The sequence below is a fragment of the Alternaria arborescens genome (genome assembly GCF_004154835.1).
Source record: "Alternaria arborescens strain FERA 675 chromosome Unknown contig_3, whole genome shotgun sequence".
In the NCBI taxonomy this organism is placed as follows: Eukaryota; Fungi; Ascomycota; class Dothideomycetes; order Pleosporales; family Pleosporaceae; genus Alternaria; species Alternaria arborescens.
Genome location: NW_021167858.1, coordinates 151,760 through 178,505, shown reverse-complemented (window position 1 = coordinate 178,505; position 26,746 = coordinate 151,760). Strand labels below are relative to the sequence as shown.

Sequence of the window (26,746 nt, the reverse complement as noted above, 5' to 3'; positions counted from 1 at the left end):
AGGTTTCGCAAATACCAAACAATCAAGAACTGCATCCTAGATGGTGGATGCCTAACACTCGACCCCGATCATGAATATCGATGTGACTTATGCGATGATTTGTCTGAACGCGCTGAGTTTAGAAGCATGCAGCGAATGCAGACCCTGATGACTGCCATCATCCCGAGACGATTCCGCAAGCCATAAAGCAAGGTCTAGTTTAGAAGATACCAATTCATTCTTGGCCGCCTCTTCAAAGGTGTTCATGACCTTGCCAATGAGAGTGATTTCATTGTCATCGAAGTCGAGTTGATGAAGAAAGCCATAGAGTGAAGTGCCGCCTAGCTTGATCTTGCGCTGAATCTTGACAGATTCCAGACTGGCAATGGGACAACCAGCAAGGGAAGCAAAGGCCTTGCAGACGTCATCTTTGGTGGTCGTTCCGTCGCAACGCTCGAAGTCGAGTATATTCACGAACATCTCTAAAGAGGTTTTCCCAAGGAAGGCGGTGCGCGCCTTTTCAGCCTTGCGACGAATAGAATCAACGGCAGGCACCAAGGAGGAGCGACGGGAAGTCTTGGTTGACTTTGGGTAGTCTGAGCCGGAGGAAGAGAAGTCGAGATCAGATGTGGGAGGGGTTACTGGGGTAGTGTCATCAGGAATGACTTGCTTCTCGATGGTATCTGTAACCCGAACGTCGATCTGCTGCAGATTGTCCTTAGCTTTATTGATGGGGAAAGGATTAATTTGGGAGACGCTGCCGATGAGAGTTCCCTTGTCGTGCATGGAATTTTCGGCTTCCAAATTAGCAACATTGGATGCGTAATCGCCAACAATAAGCTCTGTGTCGTCTGCTGATGCGTCGACAGCAACAGGTCCATGGATAAACTTTGCGACAGGGGTGTCAACAGACTTCGTCCTTTTAGTCTTCTTTTGCCCATGAGCAGAAAACGGAAGCTTGTATGATGGGACGTGCATTTGAACAAGATGGTTGTGAAGATCGTGAGCCTTTTTCCTCTCGCCTGGGCCGTTGGCTTGGAGAGAAGAGAAGCGACAAAATCGGACTCGTCCGTCTCACACGAGACTATTTTCTTTCCACCAACCTTGACGACCTTTTGGTTGGCTTTTAAGGTCTTATCTTGCTTTGGCGCAGTGACTGGCAATGCGAAAGGGGTGATGTGCATCGCAACTTGCTTCTCATGAAAGTTACGAGATTTTCTAGTTACGCCAGGGCCATTTGGCATTTTCAGAAGCGCCGTCACATATCCATCGTCCGCTAGAGTGGTGGGGTCGGCATTCCCAGTAGCGGTCCTTGCGGTGTCGAGCTTGAGCTGCTTCTGAGGTACTTCTAAATCGACCATAGCCACCTCTTTTAGAAGGTCAGAAGCCTTTGCATCCTTCTCCTTGGCCTTGTTAGGCTTTTGATCCTTGAATGCAGTCACGGGAAGCTCGACTGGAGCAGCGGCCAGTGCTGCCTCATTCGCAAAGCTGAGAAGCAGCGCCTCATTGTCGACATCGATCATCGAGACATCGTCATAGACGTGGGATGATGCGGTGGCGCTGGCAGCCTTGACAGAGCTAGATCTTTCCAAAAGTGAATCCGTACTTTGATGGGCGGTAGAAGCCTCTTGTACCAGTTTGGGAACGTGTTCTTCTGTATCGTTGTCAGACTCAGCAGCCGAATCTGAGTCAGTGTCGATATTAGAGGCGGCAGCTTGAGGCGTATCGGCAGACCCAGGGATACGCTCAGAGACGTTGTTGACTACGCGCTGCTCGACAATATCTACGTAGCTGTAGGTAGGAAGTGTCTTGTTCACCACAGATGTGTGTTGGGAGTTGTCAGGCTGGGTAATGCGCTCAACGACGCCGTTGACCACGTGTTGCTCGATAATCCTGTCGTAGTTAAGACTCGGACGAGAAGTTAATAAAATGGCGAGCTGCCTTTTCTCCTTGATAGTAGCTTTGATATCCACTGCAGCTGTTCGGGTGTCGTGCTCCTTATTGCTAGGTGGGGAAAGCGGCTTGCGATTTTTCCTCGTGGGTCGATGTGTAGGTCTAGTAGGCTTGTCCTTGAGAACTAGTGCCTTGCCATTGGATGAAAGCTTCTCATTGAGCTTCTTCTCAACCATTTCAAGCTTTCTATTTTGAGTTGCGACATTCGCAACATGCTTCGCCTCTGCCTCGGCCGCTCTCTTGTGGAAGGATTCGTCTTCGCTAAGCGTAGCAGAAGCGTTGACTTTGTTGGCGGGCGTGTTGGAACCGGTTGTAGTGGCCGTTGAAGCAGACATCTTGTTTGCTACGTGGACAACTAAATGAAGTTCTTAAGTAGCCTTTTCACGGAAGGTAGAGTTGAGATCGGAATTTCCGTTCGACAAAACTGTAGAAGTACGTATCTGAAACGAGTTGTCAGTTGTTTCGGAACACATGCTTGGCGATGAGACAAACCTTTAGCCTATAGAAGTAAAAATGAGTGAAATCTCCAGGTCGTTCGTAAGGTGCACAATGGTATTTCTGGTGTTAAAGGACAAGGGAGTGCAAGTCTACTGTGACTGGAAGTTGAGAAGAGTCGCGATAATTTGGGCAGTTGTTACTAGAGAAGAGGTCCTTATGTACAGACAAGCGTACGAAGCTCCTGTAGAAGCTCAGACCAGGTATGAATAAAGCTCGTGCTCGATCTGCTGACAGGGCGCTGCCTAGCAAATCAGGCGTGCCTTGAGCCAACAGAAGTGTTCAAAAGCTTTTCGCATTCACTTGAAAAGAGATGTGAGAGTTTCGAGACGTCGGATCGGGATGCAATTTCTGCAAGCATCTGGTAAGGCTGAAGGTGCAGAACTTTCCGTGTCGTTATATACTAGAGAAACAGGAGCAGTCTCTCAAGTCTGGGATCATTTTCTAAGAAGGTTCGCCGCTTTGAGCAGGATGCAGAGACGAGGCAGGACGTACCTCCACGGAAAGACTGAGCATAGCTGAAAAAGCCTGAGACATATAGTGAAGCGATGAATGACGTTCTCACATATTTGCGTGATGCAGCAGTCGCAGTATACCCGATATCCAGGTAGTTCTGCCTATCATCTGCAAAGACACGAGATTACAGGATATTCATAGCGATAGAGGTGAGAATGTGAGCGACGTGGAACTGCGTGGAAATAATGACAGACTGGGCGAGACTTTATAGTGGTACTCATTCGAGAGCGCGGTTCTGAAATCGAAAGCAAGGCCATGTATGGTCCCTGTCCTCGTTTGGAAGATCGGGAAATACAATAACTTTGAGCATGTGATCCTGATACAGTTTTGGTGGCTGTGAATCTGTCTAACTAGAACTAATCCGTTGGCCGAGCAGCTAAAAGGTTCGTGAGCAGCCTTGCAGGTACTTTCCAGATCCGCGTCTGATCTATCACGACATTGGTTCGCTGTAACCTCTTCGTTCATGGTTTTCATATTTCTCACATCGACCAATGTTGAAGATAGTACATGTACGACATATTGTCGAAACCATAGGCATCGCACGCATACTTGTGCGCGACGAGAGCTTGTCGGAAATGTGCGGATGAAGGTCGTAGTTCCATGTACGAACACTATAACAGTGGCCTTTCTTACGTCTTGATGTTGACTATGCCGGCGCTGAGTGACTTTCCTGCACCCAAGTTCCTAACTCTTTCTAGTCCGTCACTGGGATGCCGATGGAGAAATCCCAGAAAGGTGCTGCAAGCAGGTACTGATTTTGGCAAGAACGCCGTATCTGAGCACGGAACTGCTGGAAAGGCGTTAATCCAACAATCGCACTATCCCTTCTTCCGCTGAAGGGCCAGGAAGGTGCAGGTCGAGTCGTACAACAGCTTTCAGCTGTATCGCGATGTACAAAAAACAACCCAGGTACATCAGCGCGTGGTTCGATTTCCTAGGGGCTGTCGAATGAGTTTTGTTCGTCGCAGGCACTACGAAATTGCGGAATGCAGCCACTGTATGTCGTGCTTTTAGCTGCATTAATATCTATGGCCCAGAGCCGTCAGGAAAATAGACCCAAGGCTGCGTAAAAATACCATCCAACAACATGGCGCGTGAGGCGCAAACGGCACTGAAAAGGGGAAGGAGTTGACGACGGTCCGTCGGCACCTCGGGCTTGCTAGTGAGGGGCACAGCGCACCCCACCAACCTTGGAAGACACGCTCCGTCCACAAGTCCCGCTAGTGACATCATACGTGCTCGATGAAAACACCTCACGAACACATCTCGGCCAGCTCCCAGCCCTGCATCGAATCAGGGCAATCGCATTGCCTGCATCTCCCTCACGCTATGGTTGCGGCTGTGGTTGCCGGCCGCATGGCATTTCTACCCGACCCTCTGATTGAAGTTGCCAACACTGCATAGTCAGGTCCACTAGTACCTGTTAACCCGTGTTGCCGGTAGGGATTGCTGCTCAACGAACAGCAATTGTGGATTCCATCTCACAATGATTGATCGGCGGCAGATTCTGTTCGGGGCTCAGGTATAAGAGTCTGCTAGTGCCCCATTTACTTTTCGCGGTAGGTGCTCGCTGTTCAGCTTGAAATATATCTGGACTTCTTCGCCAACTCTACCGACTGAAAACATCAGTCACTCCCTCCCAGGATACTTGGAAAATAGATCCTACCAGAGTCGACAAGCCGCGATTATGACGAGCAAGCCCATCTTTGTGGCTACTCATCCGAGGGCCTGCTCGACGGCCTTTGAGCGGGTATGCTTGGTTCCGCCGTGTCTCACCCAAGTTCGGGTTCTTACCATCATCTAGGTCTTCATGACCCGCTACGACACGCTCCAGTGTGTTCACGAGCCTTTCGGCGACGCCTACTACTTCGGCCCCGAGCGCCTCGCCGAGCGTTATGAGAATGACGCGAAAGCCAGGAAAGAGTCTGGCTATGAGGAGAGCACATACAAGACCATTTTTGATCGCATCGCGAGAGAAAACTCGGAGGTTCGTTCACTAATACTTTCCATGTTTCTGCAGTATTACCGTTTTCCTGCTGTTTCCCCTCAGTCTGTCATCTTTTCACACCCAATCAAGATCTTATTTTCGCAATCTCGTCAACTTCGTCGCAATTGCGTGTTGTGTGCTCCCAGCCAACCACCCGACAGCTAGATCTCTGTCTACCCCACCTTAATCACGACCATCTCATACTTTCTTAAACTCAACTTGCGCGATATGTAAGCGCTTCGACTGGAGCGCAACAAATTCACCAAAGTCCTTGGTCTCTACAAGCGGACAACTCAAAAACCGCCGTCCCCCATTTCCCCGAATTGTCGCCGAGCCATTACGATCTGCCCAGCTCCCTACCATCTTGACTCTCGCATTATGACATCCCGTACGATGAAGATTTCAATGGCGCATAATGTAGCCTTACGAAAAATAGTATACTCACCTTTAACAGGGCAAGCGCGCTTTCATCAACGACATGGCCCAATACTGGATTCCTCCCGCAGGCAAGCCCGCTACCATCGCCCCGTCTCTATCCAACTATCGTCGCGGCGTAGGAACAGACACCACACAGCTTTCGCCTGTCACTACTCGTAATGAACGTCCCGGACCTCCTTACCCATACGACACCCAAGGCGAACCCAACAACCCCACGGTTATTCCTACGGATCTGTTGGCAACCTACCACTTCACATTTCTGATCCGTCACCCCAAATTCTCTATCCCATCGTACTACCGCTGCACCATCCCTCCGCTAGACAAGATGACGGGCTTTTACAACTTCCGTCCTGACGAAGCTGGCTACGAAGAGCTCCGTCGCCTGTTCGACTACCTGCGTTCTGAGGGCCAGATCGGTCCCAAGTTCGCGGGTCAGAAGCAGCACGACTCTAATGAGCAGACAAACGGCCACACTGGCGGTGTTGAGATCTGTGTCATCGATGCAGACGATTTGCTGGACAATCCATCTGGCATGGTTGAAGCATTCTGCAAAACCACGGGAATCGAATGGGACCCAGACATGCTCGTATGGGACACAGAGAAGGACCAAGGTATTGCCAAGGAGGCGTTTGAGAAATGGAAGGGTTTCCATGAGGATGCTTTGGACAGTGATCGCTTGAGGGCGCGGACACATGTAAGTGAATATCCTAATTATGTGGGCAGAGTTGTGGATTGACGACCTTGCCAGAAGAAGGAACCTAAGTCAGACGAGCAGCTTTTCGCTGAGTGGAAGGAGAAGTACGGTGAAGAGGGCGCGAAGCAAATCCGGGACACCGTTGCTGCTAATGTTGAGCATTACGAGTACCTCAAGCAGTTTGCTATCAAGCTGTAGATATTTTTTCAAAGTCAGGAATTGAGTACGACTGTTACATGTGTTCGATCACTACCAAAAAGAGATGGCAGATGGCAGAGCAGACAGCATGCAATATGCTAGAGGAGCAACAACGAATTTTCTTAGCATATTTAATTTGAAGATGATATGAATGTATCATCTCTCCAGCGAGACACATCTCATTATCATTCCTCACCTGAGAATGCTAGACCGCCCCATGTTACAGCGATTGTCATTTGCTTATGTTCGCGTCATCAGCTGGCCCGCCGAACCTGCATGCGGTATGCATGCTTATGCTTACAGTGCGCGTCTGGAACATTGAAATTTTTTCAAACGTTGAGAAAAAAGACATGATCGCGGTCTGAACAGTGTCTGTCGTAAGCTTTGTGTAGTTGAGTGGGTTAGTCCGTGTCAATGTATTGAGCAGGTAGAACGGTGGGTGGTGGGTGGCGGAGTATTCTCCTAATGGTTACAGAAGCGGCCGCCTTGAGAGTGTGGCGAGGTTTCCAGAGCATCTCCTCATGGTTGCAGAAGTGGTCGCCCCATGGTGCTGGAGTTGGGCGATGACAAAGGACGTGTGTTTCGGATTGATGCGTCTCCGCGTGTTACCAAGCCCGAGGCACCGGACCATGGTGGTGTGGCGATGAAGCCTAGGGCACATCAGTGGGTAGGAGTTTTTGACAACTGCCAGAACATGGAAAGAATGACCAGACACGGAAGTGACAGTGATTGCAGATGTGATGATTTGGTATTTGACTCGATAGGTGATAACAACACAGAGACCAAAATCTAGCCTGCCAAAATATGCCAAACAACTCCGTAACATATACATCGTTACAGTACAGCTTCCGAAATTCAAAGCGATGGATGAGCAAACATACAAAGGTATCAATCGCTGACCACGCAAGAACGCCAAGCCCAGAACACCGACGCTGTCCATTTGCGTAGAGAATGCGTAGTTTTGTGTAAACAAGGTAGAAGATGTGCAAACTTGGTGAGCAGGTCATGCGCGCTGCAGTTGACCAAGCTCGATCTCTCTCCTCCGCTCCTCGCGGCTGACATTTCTCGAGTGGTTACTGTGTCTTCCATCCGCACTCGACGGCCGATTTGTACTTCTTCCGCGGCCCTGCCATTGCTGCCATGCCTGGTGTTCACTCAGACTGTCAGGTCTACTGTCGGATCGATCGCGGTTCCAGTCGACATGTGTTTGTGCAGGCGTACCGACCAACTCCTGACTGCGCAGATGTCTTTCTTGCTGTTCCCGGTCTTCTGGCAGGTCTATTCTGAAGGTGCTATTGGCATCGGGACTGGGTCGTGGGTCGCCTTTTGCGAGGAGCAGCGCCATTTGCTGGTTGACACGATCGTCTTCTGTGTACACGGCGGCGGGTGGTGGGTTAGAGGGCGAGCGCATGGCGGTGGGGTACATGTTGGGGATGAAATTGCTGTAGTAGGACTGCTCGGACCAGAGGTTTGCGCGCGTGTCTATCTGGCGTTTGGACTTTACTATTCGGCGGTATGTCCAGAGGAGGAGAGAGCTGTAGAGGAGGGTGCCAGCGGCGCTGGTTACGGTGCCGCTGATGGCGGCATTACCCCAGTGATAGTTGTGGGATGAGAGGAAGTTGTAGGCTATAGAAATGAGGCCGAGGGCGGAGGACGTGAGGGCGGGGCTATGCATGTGTTAGTATTGCGCTGGTGGTGCAGGCGTAGAGGTCTTACAGAAAGACAGCTTCAGCTTGGAAGCGCTCATTGCGACAGGCGAAGCAGAGCAGCGCCGTGAATGAATAGCCGGCAGTAAGGAGTGCGACAACGAATACAGACAGAACTGCTTCGCTGAACCGAAGCTTGGGATCGTTCGCGTAGAGGCCGGGCAGGATGAGGTAGCTGCGATGTGTTAGCCTGCTTGCATCTGAAGTGCCTCGAGAGGCATGACGGGCACCCACCCTCCCAATATCATCCAGGACGCCGCCAGGGCTATGAGGCGCCAGTACCACGGCGTGCCCTCTTTCCTCTCGCTGCCCGCGTCGTTGATGTTGACATAGCTCTTGTTGCTAGAGCGCATTGAGTCGGTGGTTCGCGCCTTCCGCAGCGGGGTGGTGCCTTGTTCGCGATTCAGGTGGTGGTGCCTGGCCGAGAAGCCGTCGATTCTCGCGCAGTGCCAGCGAGCGATTCAAGAGACGTCGGCATGCAGAACAGAGGAGCGTGATTAAACGAGTGACTGTGGCAAGCGTCTCTGCCGTCGAGATTCAGATCGGGATATGAGCCTCACTTGCAGCTGGCTGGCTGTCTGGTATTCAGCCTGACGGGGTGCAGATCGCTTCGGTCCGTCGAGTGCAGTGGAGCCGAGGCGAGGCGGCTGGTGCACGGCGCAATGGTTTCCAGAGAGGGGAATAGCAACAACAACGAGCGACGAGAATAAGATGCAGTTTGGGTCGAATATGAAGCAGACGAGGTGAACAGTAGAGAGTCGAGAGACACGGGCTGAACGGGCGGTGGAAGAAGAGGGCGCCAACGTGCTCGTACTTCGCTGAGGCGGAGGACGCCTGCATACTCGCTCAGCCACTCGACGTCCTGCTGAGCATTGCTGCCACCCCTGCGACATGCTCCCTGTTGATCAACATGGCCGTGAGCATCTCCAACGCGTCTTGTCGAGCATCGCGATTGCAGTCACATATTGATCAGCGACTTCGGGCTTCCATGACCAACATCGTGAATCATCCCACGCCTGCTGCCATCACCATGAAGCACCGTATCCACGATGCTGTCCCGCCTCCCTTTGTCTCTCTGGTCTGCCCAGGGCGACCCCAGATTCCAGAACGCGTCACCACCAATTCCAGGCCAAGCCTTTTGCCCATGTCTGCTCAATCTCGCTGACCGCGCCGCACCTTGGGTGGTGCAGCTTACTCTGAGAGCCACCGCTCCCATCCTTTCTGCCAATGTCTATCATTCACTCTCCCGTCGTAGCGCTATCGACTTCGTGTTCTCGGTAGACGCAGTTGCCGGTCAGACATGACGTCGTAGCCACTATTGACCTCTTGAATGCACTGCCTGGCGTACATAGGACCTAGCGCTACATCGTGGCATGGCACAGCATCACAAGCCACGAAAACGTTATTCTACGCCGATAGGGTATGGTATGAACCAGCCGTTCAGCCTCATCCGAATTCTAAATCATCGCGACCAAATGATGCAACTGGGCGTAAACACTACTTTTCTCAGCAAACACCTTGTGCGCGCTCACGACTGTCGAGGTTTGCGCTCGTCCATCGATGCCATGTTACGACAGGAGGTCTGCGTTTCCAACTCTGTCTTTTTCAGACACATCGACCGCGCATTTTCTGATCAGCGACCTCTCTCGCCATACAATAATATGTATAGACGACATAGCGGTGTCTTTCAACAATGCGATCCGCGCGCCTGGTTCACGTTGCAGGGAATGCTTCCAGTGCCTCGCACATGTGTGTCATCCGCACAACCACACCGCATCTTACTTTACACACCCGCCGCCATCATCTTTCACCCTGCGACCTTGCTCCTTGGGAATTCGGTGTCGCCTTCTCCGGAGTGTCTTTGATGAAGTTTGCTGGCGCGATCTATCCAGGGTACAACACAGATACTTTGTCGGATATACCGAGACTTTCCCAGTACGAGAATCAAACACCGAACGAAGCGGTCGCCGAACTTGTGGCCATTGCTTCGAGTGCTGATCTCGTTTACTTCGCTGATTGTCCAAGTGTTCGCAGACGCCGAGATTGGATGGCTAAAGATGCCGGCGCCACCGGTTCGATCTATGCCCCACCAACAACCGAGCCCGAGATTCGCTTACAACCTTGATGAGCCTTTGTATGGAGAGCACTGGCACTGTCTGTAACGACGTGACTATGGATATTGAGAGGTTTACTTTTCAATTTCCCATCGATCAGCTACTCAGCCTTCAAGGTTGGTCAATCTTCAGTAGTATAGTGGTCAGTATTTCCGCTTGTCACCATCACTGGCAACTCGCGGGAGACCGGGGTTCAATTCCCCGCTGGAGAGTTTCCTTTTGCTGATCTTTTTGTCTGTTTCCATCATTGTTCTGTGGTGCAGATTTTTTTGACTTCGACAGTGGACGCTCCGATTCACATGTCACAGCCGCAGTCTCATTGGCCAGAGTGATGAGGTGATCACCCGTTGCGTACTAGTGTTCCTCCAGCAAGGGTCTGCGGGACCGTGCATGGAACATCGAAAACTCAAGGGACACCTCTAACAAAGTCGCAGAGCAGCGCGTCTTGATAATGTTAGGAATCATTTCAGATTTTAGACGCCATACGGAACGCCACAACGCTTTAGTTTTTGAGTGCTGTTTTCGAGTGAACTTGGAACATCCTCACACTCTATCAATGCTTGCGATTGTAATTACGCACGCTGTACAAAGGGTAGCAGGGCGACGATACGACTTGCATCCTATGATCTAGACATAAAATGACCCGGCGAAACACACAACCGAATACACAAACACTATCGCAGTCACATGTTCGGTAGGTCTTCCCATCTTTGTCCTCTGTGGGCGAGAGTATTCCTCCTTCGGGTATCGTACGCCACGCTTCTCATCCAGTTGCAATGCCTCGTCGGCGGTGACTTCGTTCGGTGGCCAGGTCAGGTAATGTACCGGAATCCAACAGCTGGCCAGCTGTCCGAGCCACCACACCGGCGGCCATCCGATCCTGGTAAGCAGAAATACCCATCGATCATGGCCTGAGAGGACGACCTCAGCCGCCGAGTGCGCAGTGCTAATTTGAGCTGCTGGGTCGAAGCAACGTACAATGTTAAGTACCACACCGAGGATGCAAGCCAGAATGAAGCAGACGTGTATCCAGACCATCTGTTGCAAGAGTATCGCACGTAAGCGGCTGAAAAAGCCCGAAGGCCTCGGCCCACGTTCTTTGATCTCCAGAGAGAGGCTTCCACTCGGCGTGAATCCAGGCTTTGTCCCACCGAAGCATGTCGGAAGTACCATACCGCGAACAAGAGAAAGCGTATAGTACGGAATCAGCCAAACGTTGGCTTGATCCCAGCGCATCGCGTCCCGATACCCAACAAACAATGCCAGACTCATCTTGTGCGCCGTATCAGCAAAAATCCAAATGCAGACGAGTCGCAGAAGCCAAGCGAGTTGCCAGCGCTCGTAATAGACTACGAAAGGATAGCCAGCTAGTAGTGCAAGTGGAAGACCGATGTAACCCAGCCAGTTAAGCGCGCTGTTCACCACAGATCCTGCACCAAAAACGTAGCCGGCGAGGCGTTGGCGGGCGTTACAGAAGGGGACAGTCGGGCCCCAAAGGCGAAAGTTGATCTCAAAACGGTCAGACTTTATTGTAAGGTATCGAGAAAGAGTATTACCTTGAACGCTGTTTGAACATTCCCAATGGTCCATCTCGTCAGCTGTCTGATATGACCAGACAGAGTATCCGGCATCTCACCGCATTGCAAACACTCATCGATATAAGCTACTGACCAGCTTTTCCCGAGCAGCATAGAGCTACAAGCAGTGTCCTCACCGATCGAGTATGTGGGGAAGCCACCAATGTCCTCTATTGCTTCCCTGCGCGCCAGATACCCGGACCCAACACAATCGCCTGCGCCGAGCCCATCATGAATAAGCTCCGTCATGGCATAGAAGTAATCGAGATCTTGTCGCACTGGATCGTCGAGCGGAATGTTCCAAAAGTACTGTGGCGGGCATGTCATTCCCATCTTAGGATCGTTGAGAAGATGTGGCATCATGGCGCGTAGCCAATTTGGTTGAACTATCATGTCGACGTCCAAGCCTGCGACGAATGGTGAGGGGAAGTCTGTGAGCTTTGCGCTAAACTTCAGCCCGTTATTGAGATTACCCGCTTTCTGGTTCCCAAGTAAGCAAAAGTGTATGTTAGAAGAGGTAGTCAACGTACATAATCCGGCACCTCTGGCTTCTCACAACTCGTATGGTGCGCGTGTGGGTACTGCCGCGATACATGTAACATCCTTTATTCTAGATCCCTCGACCGACCATCATCACACAAGATCACATTGAGGCGATTCAATGGCCAATTCGTCTCTCATGCAGCCCTGACAACATTGAGGATGGTGTCGTTATCCTCCCCACATGCGGTAATGAGTACAGCTACCGCTGGAACATCATCGCCTTCGAGATGAAGCTTTTGTCTTCTGGGTCGCCGCAAGACAAAAACACAGTTGAAATAAAGTAGAATGGTAGGAAGGTATTGGAACAACTCAACGACAATGAAGAACCAGGCTGAACCTAGCTGGTATTTCCCAACTACTTGCGTGTAAGCAAGACAGTAAACCCAAAAACAGATGTAGGCCAGCAAGCAAAACGGCGCTAGGAGGCCTGTAGCAGACACAAGGGGCCAGAGGGAATCTGACGCGACAGCCATGTCATGAGTTGGAGTGAAGGGTAGTACGACAAGAAAGGCGTGGGTAATATCTTATAGCTGACGACGCGACTTCTAGCATCTCTTTGAGCCTACATCACGTCGGAGATAGCAGCGATGTAACCATCTCTTGCACTAATTGGTGGGATGCGCTGTGGTTACCGGGTACCTTTCCATCGAGCGTCGCAGTAAAAGAGACGGGGAGATCGCCGGATCGGCGCGCATCGCATCTCCAATCATGGCGGGAACCAGATCCACCACGTGGTGAGCTTGCACGGCAGGGCAAAGACGTAATAAGCGGGCATAGCACGTGCAAAACCGCTGCAAAAAGAATACACGCTTGCATCTATCAGACGCCAGCTACTCATGATTTCCAAGAAGCTGAACACCAGTATTCGCTACGTACGAATAAGAGGACACAAACCTCTATCGGAAATTTCATTGCTTCTTTCAAGAACCACACTTTCCCTACAACCGCTTTCGCTTTTAGGCTTGTAACAAAATCTCCTTTGACGTAGTTATCTGACGTATTCAGCCAGCATCTCACTCACACTTGCCTAATGGGGCAGCTATACATCAACAGCCAACCGCATTTTCAACAAATCCCCCTTAATAATCTCCCCTTTCTTCTTTTCCAACTCCTCCATGTCCCAGCACGCACTAACATACCTTCCACTCAACCACTCCCTCCTCTCACTTCCTAACCAAGCCAATGTGTCCGCTCCCAATTCTGGTGTATCAACAAGCCACTCATGCATATGCCCCGGCATTTTCGAAGCAAGTTCTGTTTGCACGCCGCCAGGATGCACAGCAATAGCTACCATGTCGTCCTTTCCCTCCCCGTGATCTTGGGCAATGAACTCTGTGAGGCGCAGAGAAGCTAGTTTCGCTGGTCCGTAGGATGAACTTTGCGGAACGATCATGAGAGCGCCGATGGATGTAAGGTTTATGATGATCTTGGTGCCAGCGAGGAGTAGAGACCAACATGCGCGGGTCATGAGATAAGGGCCTTTAACACTGACCTCGTAGTCGCTCCACCAGGATTCCGGGTCAGATTCTGGGATGCCGGCGAAGGGGGCGAGACTTCCTGCATTGTTGATAAGAACATCAAGTCTTCCATCAAACTTCTCGGCCACTTCTTTCACTGCAGCATCTACGCTGTCTTTACTAGTGACATCGAGGCTTAAGGCCAAGACATGTGGTTGCGAATGACCTGCGTCTTTGGCTGCAGATTGAACTTCCAAGACGACGTCGGATAGCGAGGATCGTGCGCCCAGGGCTATGCAGGATGCACCTGCTTTTGCGTAGCTGATGGCCGTGGCGCGGCCGACGCCTTTGGAAGCACCAGTGATGAGAACATGTTTTCCCGAAAGGTTGGACTTGGTAGGGCTGATGTAAGAATATGTGTCGTGACGCTCAGTCGGCGTGAACTTTATGCCTGGTGCCTCCTGGTAAGTTTGTTCGTAGAGAAGTACGGTGGGATTGAAGTACCGTTCGAGGCGTGCTTTTCGCCAGAGTCATTAGACATGATGATGCTTTGTTTTCGAGGGACAGAGTACAAGCCCTTGCAGATATCTGGGTAATTAATTCAAGGATGGAGAGATAGCATTTGCAAAGGCGTGGTTGGTAATGTTAGGCGGGCCGTGGTATGACGTAACCCGGATCCACATCCGGTATGGTAAACATCAGGTACTAGGATCACAGCAGTATGCAAGTGGCCTATCGAAGATATATGTTCGGCATTTGCAACACAACGTAAGATTCATAGGTCCAATATCGGTGGAAAGTCGTGAACTGAATTGAAATTACTCTTATCTAACATGCGCTTACTTGCCCAACGCTAATATCCTCTCCACTGCTCTCTCTGCCGCAATCATAACACCCATGACCGGGTTGGTAGTAAGAGGCGGCACAATACTTGCATCGATCACGAACAGGTTCTGCATACCAATCACCTTCGTGTTCGCATCAACACATGATTCCATTCTGCAACTGCTGCTCCAATGCTGCACATTGCCACGAGTATAAGCACTTGGCGTGGTCAACCAGGTTGAAATCTGCTCAAGCGTGGAGTTTTTCGCAATGTTGAGTGGTGTGAGGGTAGGAGGAAGAGCTTGGAAGATGTTGTGAACGAATTTGGCGATTGCTGCTGCGTCGCGGGGGTCGGAGTAGAAATTTGAGTTCGGAAGGGCGATACCCCTGGCGTCCAAGTTCACTCGACCGACAGATCGGAGACCAGAGGTACCGTAGACGTTGAGTGTAATGGTACCGTTTTCCAAAAGGTCCATCGCACCAGCAGAGTCAATGGTGCCTTGGCAACCCACTACATCATCGCCCTGCTCGATGTAATCCCAAAACGCGCTCGTTTGAGAAGCAAATGTATAGGGTCCTGAGCGGTTGTTGAGATACAGCTCAACGTCAGAAGGCGGTGGGTTTGAGTAGCTATAGCTGTATGACGCAATTTCGTCGGAATGCAGCTCGATAAAGGTGTTTGGGTTGTCGAAGACGCCATTGCCGACAGCGGTATTGTTGATCCACTCTTGAGAAGGAACGGTGACGTGACCATTTTTAGAGAGGTTCTTCAAAGTCTCTGCTTCGCCTATACCCGACCACATCAACAGTTGAGGACTGAGAAGTGCGCCGGCGGAAGAGATGACCATTCCGCCCTTCTTGATGCAAATACTGTGTGAATTGGATGCACCATTGGTCTGAACGTCGACACCGGTTGCTACACCGCCATCTCGACGGACACGCAACACCTTGGTGCCAGTCTGGAAAGAGAAATTCGTTCTGTTCAGCGCAGATTGAAGATACGTCTTCACTGGCCCGCTCCTTTGGCCATTCTCATAGTACCAGATGGGATGTCCGAACACCTTCGTCTTGTTATGGTTCTCGATACCGTCATTCAGGCCAACATCCGCATACCCTGCGCCATCAACAAGCCATCGCTTCGCAGCCTCGTAGCCGCTCTGCAGATACCGCTTGCCGTCCTGCGATGGGCTGTCTGTACTCGGCTGTTTCGTCCTGACCTTTTTAATCGCGGATTGCATGTCGGCGTCCTTCCAGCCATCTGGGAAATAGCGGTTCCAATCACTCGCAGGCGGCTGGAAGAACAGTCCAGCGTTGATTGCGGAGTTACCACCGACAGTGCATCCTTGGAAAGCGTTGACCACATCTGATGCGCAGGTCAGGTTGCCCTCACCCGAGTTCGAGAAGATTGATTTGTACAGTCCCGGCACATCAACTCGGCTGAGTTCAGTCCCGTTCAACCATTCCGGGCGAGCACGACCGCCGGTTACGTAGTACGATGGGCCACCTTGCTCTAGAAGTATAGTCTTCTTGCCAGCTTCGCTCATACGGTCTGCTGTGACGATACCTGCTGGACCAGAACCTGGAGATATTAACCTTGGAGTCGGGCCGTGGATGCAGATGCGAACTTACCGACGACAATGACGTCCCATTCACCACCAGCACAAGTCTCTGCCGCAGCATAGCTGGTGAGAACAGCCACTGGCAACAAAGTCTTCAACATATAAGATGCTACCATGATGCCGTTCGGAATCTGGGGATTAGAGGTGCTTTGGTCACAGTTCGAGAGGCTGTGGCTCCTGACCGCTAGCAGGCTGAAGGGCTTGCTTTAAGCACCTCATCTCACCTCGATCATCTAGCATGTACGCTTACTTTAGCCGCCAATTCTAAAGCACGGTGATGTACAAGTACCACCATACTAAGCAAATTTGCATGTTGAAGCTGGAAGCCGACATCACCGAACACGAAGAGGTATGACGCCGCTTCCGAGATGGTACGTGCGTGGTGCTAGCCCATCGCCCAGACGCGGGCACTTTACCTCATCGCACGCGCTACAGGGGCTTGGATCGTACGCCGGTCGATACTAGTGGGGAATTTGAAAATCGGAGCGTTGGTGCTGCGGCTGCGTGGCGGTCGTTGCATGGTTATTTTGGGATCTAGGGCGAGCTGGAGATGTGGCGATGAGGGGTCGGGTACCAACCCTAAGCGGAAGGCGCGGATGAAGTTGCGTCAGTCACCCAGTTCTTAACCAGAGTACTTTGTTTTTAGATTCCTCCTGCGCTTCACAGTAAAGATGACGGAGTTATGTGGGAAAGCTTGAGAAGCTTGTTGCGCGAGGTTACGGCACTTGCCCGCTCGGGCCGCCTGAGAGCACCGGTAGTGGACTCTTCGTATGAGGCAAGGGTTTTGAAGTGGCACGCGCACGGCGTCGCCACATGAACTGGAACACTGGAGGCTCAAGAATAGTACCGACACATTACCGGTACCGTTTTTCTCTTCTGGCTTGATCATCGTCAAGACCAGTCACTGTGGCATTAAGCTGTTCAACAATAAGTTTACAACGTACCTCGCAGGTTCGCTAGACACCCAGCTTCGTTAAACACTCTCCTAAGGCCTGTTGTGAAGGCTATCCTTAGATGACCTAGGGATTGTTTCTCGAGAACGAGTGAATGTGATGGACACGAGTGTTGTACTAACGCGATTGGTATGTCGATGTAATAGCATGGGGTTTTGAAAATCAAGTACTAATCCTTAGATTGAACACAAAGTTGAGTACAGTGAGCTATAGGAGCTCATTGCCTAACACTACATACTAATGAGTATCTTCCTAGCCAGTGCTGCTCATTTGTGCCAAGAGCACTGAGCACTAGGCAGTCATACAGTTTGCTCGGTGTTGCTCAATCATGCCAGCATTGGGCGATCACCTGACTGCTGATAGCCACCGGGTCAATGTTTTTGGGCACCCCGATGACTCGCGAACCTCATGGTTTCGGATTTCTCCGTCTAATTGCGATAGGTCGCTAGTGCAACAAGGGATAGGGTACGTAACTTGATAGTGGAAAGCATTTAGTGAGACAAGACGAAAAGATTTGGTGTGGCAAAAGACGAAGTATCATATCACTACCTCAAAGAGAGAAACTGAACATCTCTTTAGAGCAAAGCACTTATACCTACTACAATAAAGCCTGCTAAGACCTTCTTAGATATAGATAAGGGATCTAGAATTCTACAATACTATTAATCTTTTTAGAATTTCTTCTTAGAAGCTAATGTAGGCGGTAAGCTAGGGCATGTTGTTCCATACTCGTTTGAGTTTTCTATTGTATACGGTGATATCTTAATACTAAGCCTTTTCTTAGATGTTCTTATCCTACTACCTTAACGGTAAAACCTCTAAGGCTTCCAGCTGCTACATAAGCTTCTACCCTCTCTTGGAAGTCCACAGGTCTAGAGCCCCATGGTGCGTTCTTCGCGACAAAAGTCTTGTCATCCATCGGTTCCGTCTGTAAAGCAGCGCCCTCGAGAGTGTACCAACCCGGCGTGCACTGCAGTAGCGCACCAAAAAATGCTGCTCTCTTCGCGACCTCATTGCTCCATTCTTCTGCTCCCTCTTCTGAAGCCTCGACAACCACCTTTTGTCCTGGTTCTGCTTGCTCATAGGCTTTCTTGATAACGTACGCAATCAATTTCGCATCGACCTCAAGCATGGATATGAAGTTGTATGAGGAACCACTTCCTCGCCTGAGGCGACCCAGGAGATTCGGAAACTTAGGCATCGCCACGCCAAACAAAACATTGTTGTCTTCTTCTTTCCAGTAGTCGGCTACAGATACGCCGTTTCGCTCTCTGCGTGTGCATCTTGGGATGCTGGTCGAACGGCCTTTCCGACTTAATACCAAGAGCTGAATAATTTTGCCTAGCAAAGTTCGCAACACTACCCCATGTCCACCAGTCTTCCGGGCTACCACTAGGATAAACTTCTCGACTTCGCTAGTGGGCCCAGCTTTGGCATCCAGAGCTTTGAGATGTGCGCAAGCAACATTGCGGACGTCAACTACGACCATGCATATGAGGGGCCTGGGCGAACGCAGGTGATCTAAATAACGGCAACAAAGAACGTATGAACATGAAAACTCATTGTCGGCGGCAGGAAATACGATATGATGAATTGCAAGAAGAGGGTAAAAGAGTTGGAGACATTCAAGGCCAAGCACGCCGAGCATTGTCAGGCAGTGACGTTGAAGCTAGGTCTATGTGCTTGAGGTTATGGGTAGGATGCAATGGAGTGAGAAAAATCACCCTGTATGAATATCAGGGGCTAAGCTGAAAGATCTGCATTTATGTTTTTTTTTGACGAGAAAGACTTAATCAGAATCCTCCAAGACCATCGTCGCTGTCTTCGTAATCATAAGACCAGTCACGATCCGCGCCTCTCTCCTCCCGCTTCTGTGATATCCCCGCCAAAGTCCTCCATTCTTGTTCTTCCACAACTTTACCTAATCCTATGGAGAGCTGTAAATCATCCGCCTCGTCATCGTCAATTAAATGGTAGCTCCAAGTGTAGTCCACATCCGAAATACAATGCGGCTCATTGACAGCACCTACACGGCACCTAACTTTCAGCAGCTGTACCGCGAGGATTGTCTCCGACGGTTCTGATTTGGTAGGCGAAGAAGGTGAGGCCATGTTAGATGCCGAATCTACCCGTCGAAATGGAAGGTGGAGTTGTGGTTGCGGGGTTGAAGCTGCCTCGGTTATGGGTTCGTGTGGTATAGCCCCACGCTTATGACAAGGAGATTTGGATGTTCGAAGTCCGGTGACGAAGTAAATTGGCTTCTGTTGTTGTGACATCTTGCGGAGGAAGGCTTGTGTTGTGGGCTCACGACGCAGGTTGTCGAAAACCTGAGATGGTTCATCGATAGTAACATGGGTTGTGGCGTGAGCTTCTTCATCTTTCGACTGGGTTGATAATTGTCGTGAAGCAGGGGATGTGTGGAGCTTCAGAGAGCTGGAAGAAGGATTCAGAGGATTGGTGAGGAGTTGTCCGAGCGTGACGGACTCTGATGGCAAAGGCGCTGGGAGGCTGAGTAGACGAGACATGTTCGACGTTGATCTGTGTTTAGATGGGAAGCAGTCTTTGCGATGATATAAAACTTCAGGAAACGGTACTCAAGACAAAGGTGAGGGAATAAAAATGATCAAGGATGACGACTGGGTCGGCCCGGCTGCGAAGATATATCTTGAAGTTGTGGACTTAGCTCACCGTTTACCAATTACGCAATAGCAAGCATGATGATGCTGGTGCGTTGGCCGACCGTACCTCTGCTTGATGCTGGGTTTATATGACGACTGTCATTCGTTGTTAGACTGTCGGTCATACGGGAGGTGATGATCGGCCTCGTTGCGAGCATATAGCTCGGTTACCAAAGGGTTATGAGACCTGGAGCTCGCTCCACAAAGGGTTTTGTTACTTAATTGGCTGATAAAGCCCGCAAACTCGCGAATGCGTTACTAAAGGTGCGACCGGATTTGTGGTCTGATGGGGATCGGCTGACTTGTTCCTGAGCTGTTCGCAAACCCTGATCCGACCTCGGGAGGTTAGGCGATATGCATCAACGGGAAGACGCGGAGCCGCATGGCAAACTCTTGTCTACTTCTTCAAAGACTGCTGTGCAAGTACACCACCCTGCTCAGATGCCTTGAATGAAGAGGGACATGTTGAGGAGAGCTAGGTGCATCCCGGACGTCGGTTCAGGCGCTGAATTCTCGATGCGACGTGGAGTCGGCCAGCACCGGACAAAGGGATGCTAGCTAGCACGTTGGGTGTGCGTTATCAACATGCGAGAGATAACATGCGACTGAGATTGAGATTGCAGACAACGTATCGTGGGAGCCGCTGCCTCGGGACAAGGCACACGATCAGGAGGGGTATGTTGTCATGTGAAGTGGCGTCGTGGCGGCGTGGCGCGTGTCGCGTGGCTGGGCAAACAGGATCGACGCCCTTTGACGTGACGTTGGTCATTGTCATTAAGAGCGTCACGCTTGCCGTCATTGCACCGTTGCGACTACACTTGACCGTCTCTCGTCCGTTGGAAATGATGGAGAAATGAAGCTGGGCCGCGTAGGTGGGATGGATAGGCATGGCTGTCGCTGCTTCCGGCAGCGGGCGGAAAGCTGACACTGCCACACTACGGAGCAGCAAGTACCGCAGACATGGCAGGCCAACCTCGGGGCCACTTTTGCAGCCCATACACCTATCTTCTATTATTACAGCCAGATTGCCATGGCAGAGACGTCTGCAGCCTCTACTACACATGCACGTCGCCAGAGTGCCCTTGCCGACATCCAATTCGCATCTATTGTTGACGATGACCTCACACCGTCCGAAGACGAATCGCCCGAGGAAAGGGCGTTCGAGCTCGAGACAGCACAGTCAGCAATTGGAGTCAGCATAGGAAAGCAGCAGACGCGTCTGACTTCGCCCAAAACGCCGGCAGCGGAAAAGGCTGCAGCCCTCGATGAGACCGAAGATGGCGCCTTTTTCGACGGCTGGCAAGAAGCCACCGATTCGACGCCGGAACTGGAGAAAGCGATACCAGCCACCGAGCTCACCAGACATGTACAAACGGCTGATGTGAGGCCGAAACCGACGCAAACATCGAGCAATGACGACCGCGAGCGACAATCCGACCCTCGAAAGAGACTGCCCTCGCCCTGGCGAGCAGGTCCCAAGACATTTCAGAAGGACAAGGCAGGCGACCACCGATCCATACTCCGCGATCACCTACAGAGCGGGCGGCGAAGGGCATCGTCGAGTGGCTCCATGGGGGATACGATGCGCAAATTCATGCCCTTCAGCCTCCCCACGTCCATCACCAAGACCTACAAGGACCTCCACTTTTCCCTCCCGAGTTTGTCAGCATTGTCGCTCGATTCTGAGAAGCCGCGCACCTTTGATCGACGGAGGAGGGATACCTTTGCTAGCGGTGTACCACCTCGGGACATACCGCAGCGAGACGGCACCAATCACTCCACACCAGGAGAGTCCAGGAGCGCATCAAGGAATCTCGTTCAGGTGCCACAACAACCTAGTACTGCCCCAATCCCTCAGCGCGAGTTTAGTGATGATAGCACTTCCACCATCGCCCCATCACCCCAGATACCGAGCGAACGACCGACGCCCAAGTTACGGCGGTCCAATTCCGAGGGCTCCTTGCTCGTATACCGCACACGATCTTTTGCATCTTCTCTCGGCGACGACACGCGCTTCGAAAGTGTCCAAGAGCAGGTCAACAGTAGGCTGAAGGCCCTTCGAGACAGCTGGGCAGACTCCAATTTCAAACTGCCTAGCCCCTCATTTCCAAACTTCAACTTAGCATCTAGTACCGAAATGTTCAGGAACCGCAACGCCAGTACCACATCCAAACTACGCGAGACCGACGATATTGCCTCGCAAAAAGCCAATCCCCGCACAAGCATGCCTGCGCCGGGCTCGCGTCGCGACTCGATAAGGAGGAAGCGTTTACCATCAAAGGGTGGAGACGCCGACACTGAGTCGCATCCGTACTTCACACAAGCTCTGCAGGAGCTCGAGGGTGACTTGGTCATCTTGGGAGGTTATCGGGGGTCCGTCCTTCGCTCGGCAGAACCACCCCATCGGCAGCTCTGGGTGCCTATAAAAGTGGGACTGAACCTACGTAAAGTAGACTTGGAGGTGCCTTTAGATCCAGATGCGGACGAGCGCATGGAGGAGAGCATCATACCAAGTGGCATGCTGACCCATATTGGCCCCGTCGACATCGCCAAGCGTCTTTTCAAGCGTCTGAATGCCTGTGACAACGTAAGAGACGGTAAGCTTAGGGTCCACAACTACGGTTATGACTGGCGGCTCTCCCCGCACTTCCTGAGCCGGCGGATGATACAGTTTCTAGAGTCACTACCCTGCAATCAGCCAGGTGTTCCTCCTGAGAAGCGAGGTGCCATCGTTGTCGCGCACTCACTGGGAGGCTTGATCACGCGTCATGTTATCAATCAGCGTCCGGATCTAGTAGCTGGTGTTGTATATGCTGGTGTGCCTCAACGCTGCGTGAATATCCTTGGCCCATTCCGTAATGGGGACGACGTCCTCTTTTCTTCACGCGTGCTCACAGCACAAGTAAACTTCAGTATCAGAACGTCTTTCGCTCTTCTGCCTCTAGACGGAAAGTGCTTCATCAACAAGCGTACCAAGGAAGAGTACCCTGTAGACTTTTTTGACGTTAATACATGGAAAGAACACCGCCTTTCTCCGTGCATAGCAGCGCCCTTGCCTCGCCCTGAGCAACCTAAAGATAGCAACTTCAGCGTTAGTGGCCTGATGAACGCTGTTTCCTCAGCACTGCCCACCTTTCCCGCTCGCAAAAGTAGTACTGCGAGGGATGCCGCCGACGTAGCTCGTAACGCCGCCAACAACGTTACAGAAGGAAGCGTGGAGCAAGCAGGCATGGGCCCGCAAATGGGCCATGAACACAACATCGAGACATCCAAAGAACCGAACCCCGCAACCGACGTCACAATTCCTTACGACAAAGCAATACAGTATCTTACAAGAACACTCGCCGAAATCAAGGCTTTTAAACAGGAACTTGACCACCGACCCGAACACACATCATCAAACTCGTATCCACCCATCGCGCTCATCTACGGCAAGTCCACACCGACAGTCTACGGCGCGAAGGTAGAAAGTCGGGAAGCTATCAAACGCGCGGATGTATATGATGAGCTTGCATTTGCGAGTGGTGACGGTGTTGTACTCGCTCGTGCAGCCATGGTGCCTAAGGGGTACAGTGTCGTTAGAGGCGGTGTCGTATCTAGCGACCGTGGGCACGTTACGCTTTTGGGGGATTTAGAAGCTGTAGGGCGGTGTCTTCATGCTGTTATTTTGGCGAGGCGGAGCGGGGTCGGACTAGGACCTGGAGCGCGATGAGAATCTGCGGACGTGTCCATATTTTACCTACAATTCACAAGATTCAATCAACTCAGCTGTGCGCTATCATTGTTCTTTTCTAGGCTACAAAGTTTCACAATTTCTGGCTATTTCATCACTTTGGGCGGCATCAGACTAATCAAAGTGAATTGTGAAGCGGGTCGGCCACAACATAGCTGTTTCGATATTGTGGCGACAAAGTGTTCCTGAGCGTCCGTAGAGAGATCTGAGTGACCTGGAAATCCTACATGAGCTAGAAGCTGGACGGAAATAATTGCACGGACTCAGGTGCAGCAAAGAACGCCATCGGAATCGCGTTGGTTCTGTTGTGCTTCCATCGGCCCTTTTCTCGGTATTATTCACCCGGTTATGGAGATTCTTGTTGTCATCGGTCAGCGTACGTGAGGGCGGAGCGGCTATAGGCGACGAAGCGGTACGGGCCATAGTGGCATTCGGAGGTTGAGTTCGATCGAAGTCGTATTTCAATGATAGGCATGTGCCACCGTGTGGGCACCTATCCGTATCTGGCCAACCCTTTACGAAACATCGTCTCGCGTCTTTTCCATTTGAACCCTGGGTCAACTTCAACACCGGAGCTTTGAGATGGCCCTAAATTGGCGAAGGTCTGTGATAATCTTGCTCTGCTGTTGGCTACTACAGAAGTCTGAAGCGACTGCAACTTGACTTTATTTGTAGACTGGGTACAGATTACGTTGGAAGGTATCGCTATGAACACATCTATAGATTAGTGCTCGATATCGTTTTTTTCCTGTATAAATGAGAAGCGTCGAATATACTTCCTAGGTTCAGATGGTCTTGGTGTTGGGTACATTCGATTGCACAATATTTGTCGTGAGTACTCTGAGGAGTGATGAGCGTAGGATCAAGTTTGAAGCAACAAACTGATCAATCTCGCAACGACGAGAACCGACTACAAGAGATGGCGGCGCCTTGCCGTGAGTGCTTATGCTCATGTCCATGGCATAGAGTGGTAATATTGGTGATGATGCTCCAGGGGAGGCATTGTTGACCCACGATTTCCATTATATCTGTGTAACTATAAACCTACGGAATAGCAAGAATCTATTGTCAAGAAGCAGCTGTTCTCCTACGAGAGGGCATAAAAGAGGTGTCATTTGAGCGTACCCTCTCGTGACAGATCTAAAAAGTCTGGTCCGGACATCGTGCCATGCATGCATGGAAACGCTACGGAACTCCGTAGCGTCCTGAGGCGTGGATGTTATGTGACGAGACGTCAGCCGATGGGATTGACCTCCATGTGTCCAGCTGGTTTGTGGCGTCGAAAGAAGTCCTTCCAATTGTGGGTTAGTAGCCTTGACGTAGTCAGCCTAGCTGGTACCTTACCCTGGGACTCCGCTAATCTCGTTAGGAACCTCCGTTTCCTCCATCGTCTTCGATCATGTCGCCAATCGCTCCATCTACTCCATCTGGTTCCAAGTAGCAGCAGCAGCCCTAACTGAGATCATTTCCATCCAAGTCAGGTTTGCTGCAGCGAAGCGAGATTTCGGGCTCAGATTCTCTACGAAGTCGCGATCCTCCATCTAAGCGCGCGTATGCAGCCCTGACCATCACATCACATCACCATCCCATTCAACTGGGCGGTCAAGCAATGACATGCAGCGGGGATAAAAGTATGCTGTCGGGGATGCGGCACCAAAAAACACGTTTCTCGATCCCGGTGACTCCGGTAAGTCCAACAGCGCGGGGTGCATGGAAGGTCATGGTTTCGGTTACAGTTCAGGAATCATAACCCTGCACTCAAGGCTGTGGCGCCTTATCGGCGAGTCGTGGCTGTTCGCTGAAAGTCAGTGACTGAGTCTCCCAGCACAAGACTTGGACATTTTCTCGATTCCGCAGGCACGTATACACGCCAACCTTTAGCGTTATTCCGAAAGGACCTCTTACTCCTCTGATGCTACAGTACCAAGCATCCTTTTCTTCGGTACCGACTCTGAACTAGTCTTCTGATACCCAGCTACTGCTCAGGATTGACAGCGCAATATCACCCTCAACAATTTCAAATCGCTACCACAGCGGGACCCTGTTCTATCGACGGACAGCCCGATCACGCTTTCCTTCAAAAACACGCCATATCATCGCTTACGATTAAGGCATGCTTTGCTTGGCAACAGCCCCCTCGGGAGGTATGGTGGAACGGGGCCTTACCACAACCAGGGCCCAGCTGCATCATACTAATCACTCCTCCAGGGTCTTGAGTTCGAGTAATTCCCGTTAGCGTCGAACGGGAATATCGTCTTATCAGGGATGCAACGATTGACGGTTCAGTTGCAGTCTCTTGTCATGCATGGTGAGTCCTACGAAGACTTTTCGTACACACACTTCAGATCCAAAGTTTCCTACACACGTGATACGCCAGTTCATGCGTGGCGTCAAGTGACCAATTCCGGGATTGCCGCTTCTTGCGAAAGCCAATCCAAGAGCCGCGCCTCCATGAATTGCCTGCGCCTGCGCAGCTGTCAATGGCTGGCAACACATGGTCTCCTCGAAACCAGACCATTCGAGCCACTCGACAAACTGCTTCTGCCACAAATGCGGGTACTTCACAACATATCCTGCATCCCCCAATTGAAGAGCCTGCCGGAAGTCTCCATACTCGCGACACGCGCTTCCCCCACAGACCAGTTCTTCATGTTCGCTCGATATTGCCATCTTGGTACTGGCCCCCCCAATACGGCTGCTAGCGTCAATAGCCATGCCTAAGGGTCTGTTCCTCCCGCACTCATAGTCTTTGTAGTTGGACCAGCACGCCACACTCTAGTAGCCTCCGACGGTCATACTTAAAAGGACCACATTCACGACCTAACTGAACTCAGTTAGTCCGATGCTTCCATAGCATACGCCACAGGTCTTGATCTATGTCGTGGCTCAAGGGAAAAGCGGCCATTAGGTAGCTTAATTGGCCTCTACAGCTTGAGATTCAACCAAAAGTGGCTCGTAACACGTTGATCGACTGCTGACTCGGATCGATCTTCGCCACGATGGGGAACCCCCCAAACCGTGCCGCATTACCGCTCGCATCGTTTCGTCGACTTATGCGAGATAGCGATGATTTCAACTAAATTAGCAGTGTGGTGGAGACGTTAGAGCTCACTCAACATGTCGCCGCCACGTCAAGGTGCGATCACAATGGTCCAAACTGTACAATCTTTTGTGTGAATTGTTTCCAAGTTCATACCCTACGCCACCAGAGCACTTATGGCTCTGTGGCTACCCTTCTGGTTCGAACGGATTCGCGAGTTCCACATATTTTGAAAACCCAA

At 51.2% G+C, this 26,746-nt stretch overlaps 8 protein-coding genes across 8 annotated transcripts; 2 read left to right on the top strand and 6 right to left on the bottom strand.

Moving 5' to 3' along the window:
* Positions 1-87: 87 nt before the first annotated feature.
* Positions 88-2,267, bottom strand: AA0111_g1500 (hypothetical protein; the record flags this gene model as incomplete). Its single annotated transcript, XM_028647167.1, has 2 exons — positions 88-1,001; positions 1,058-2,267. 2 exons carry the CDS (start codon positions 2,265-2,267, stop codon positions 88-90), a joined length of 2,124 nt encoding a protein of 707 aa, XP_028510821.1.
* A 2,363-nt stretch (positions 2,268-4,630) lies between these two features.
* Positions 4,631-6,260, top strand: AA0111_g1499 (hypothetical protein; the record flags this gene model as incomplete). Its single annotated transcript, XM_028647164.1, has 4 exons — positions 4,631-4,693; positions 4,748-4,930; positions 5,385-6,062; positions 6,117-6,260. 4 exons carry the CDS (start codon positions 4,631-4,633, stop codon positions 6,258-6,260), a joined length of 1,068 nt encoding a protein of 355 aa, XP_028510956.1.
* A 1,003-nt stretch (positions 6,261-7,263) lies between these two features.
* On the bottom strand, positions 7,264-8,319 carry AA0111_g1498 (hypothetical protein; the record flags this gene model as incomplete). Its single annotated transcript, XM_028647163.1, has 3 exons — positions 7,264-7,927; positions 7,977-8,141; positions 8,201-8,319. 3 exons carry the CDS (start codon positions 8,317-8,319, stop codon positions 7,264-7,266), a joined length of 948 nt encoding a protein of 315 aa, XP_028510955.1.
* A 4,920-nt stretch (positions 8,320-13,239) lies between these two features.
* AA0111_g1497 (hypothetical protein) lies at positions 13,240-14,198 on the bottom strand (the record flags this gene model as incomplete). Its single annotated transcript, XM_028647162.1, has 2 exons — positions 13,240-14,108; positions 14,162-14,198. 2 exons carry the CDS (start codon positions 14,196-14,198, stop codon positions 13,240-13,242), a joined length of 906 nt encoding a protein of 301 aa, XP_028510948.1.
* Positions 14,199-14,496: 298 nt separating this feature from the next.
* Positions 14,497-16,217, bottom strand: AA0111_g1496 (hypothetical protein; the record flags this gene model as incomplete). Its single annotated transcript, XM_028647161.1, has 2 exons — positions 14,497-16,061; positions 16,112-16,217. The coding sequence occupies 2 exons, from the start codon at positions 16,215-16,217 to the stop codon at positions 14,497-14,499; spliced, it is 1,671 nt and encodes a 556-aa protein (XP_028510947.1).
* A 1,627-nt stretch (positions 16,218-17,844) lies between these two features.
* AA0111_g1495 (hypothetical protein) lies at positions 17,845-18,543 on the bottom strand (the record flags this gene model as incomplete). The annotated part of the gene is made up of 1 exon (XM_028647160.1): positions 17,845-18,543. The coding sequence occupies one exon, from the start codon at positions 18,541-18,543 to the stop codon at positions 17,845-17,847; it is 699 nt and encodes a 232-aa protein (XP_028510950.1).
* A 304-nt stretch (positions 18,544-18,847) lies between these two features.
* On the bottom strand, positions 18,848-19,579 carry AA0111_g1494 (hypothetical protein; the record flags this gene model as incomplete). The annotated part of the gene is made up of 1 exon (XM_028647159.1): positions 18,848-19,579. One exon carries the CDS (start codon positions 19,577-19,579, stop codon positions 18,848-18,850), a length of 732 nt encoding a protein of 243 aa, XP_028510949.1.
* Positions 19,580-20,762: 1,183 nt separating this feature from the next.
* On the top strand, positions 20,763-23,444 carry AA0111_g1493 (hypothetical protein; the record flags this gene model as incomplete). Its single annotated transcript, XM_028647158.1, has 1 exon — positions 20,763-23,444. The coding sequence occupies one exon, from the start codon at positions 20,763-20,765 to the stop codon at positions 23,442-23,444; it is 2,682 nt and encodes an 893-aa protein (XP_028510952.1).
* Positions 23,445-26,746: the final 3,302 nt, after the last annotated feature.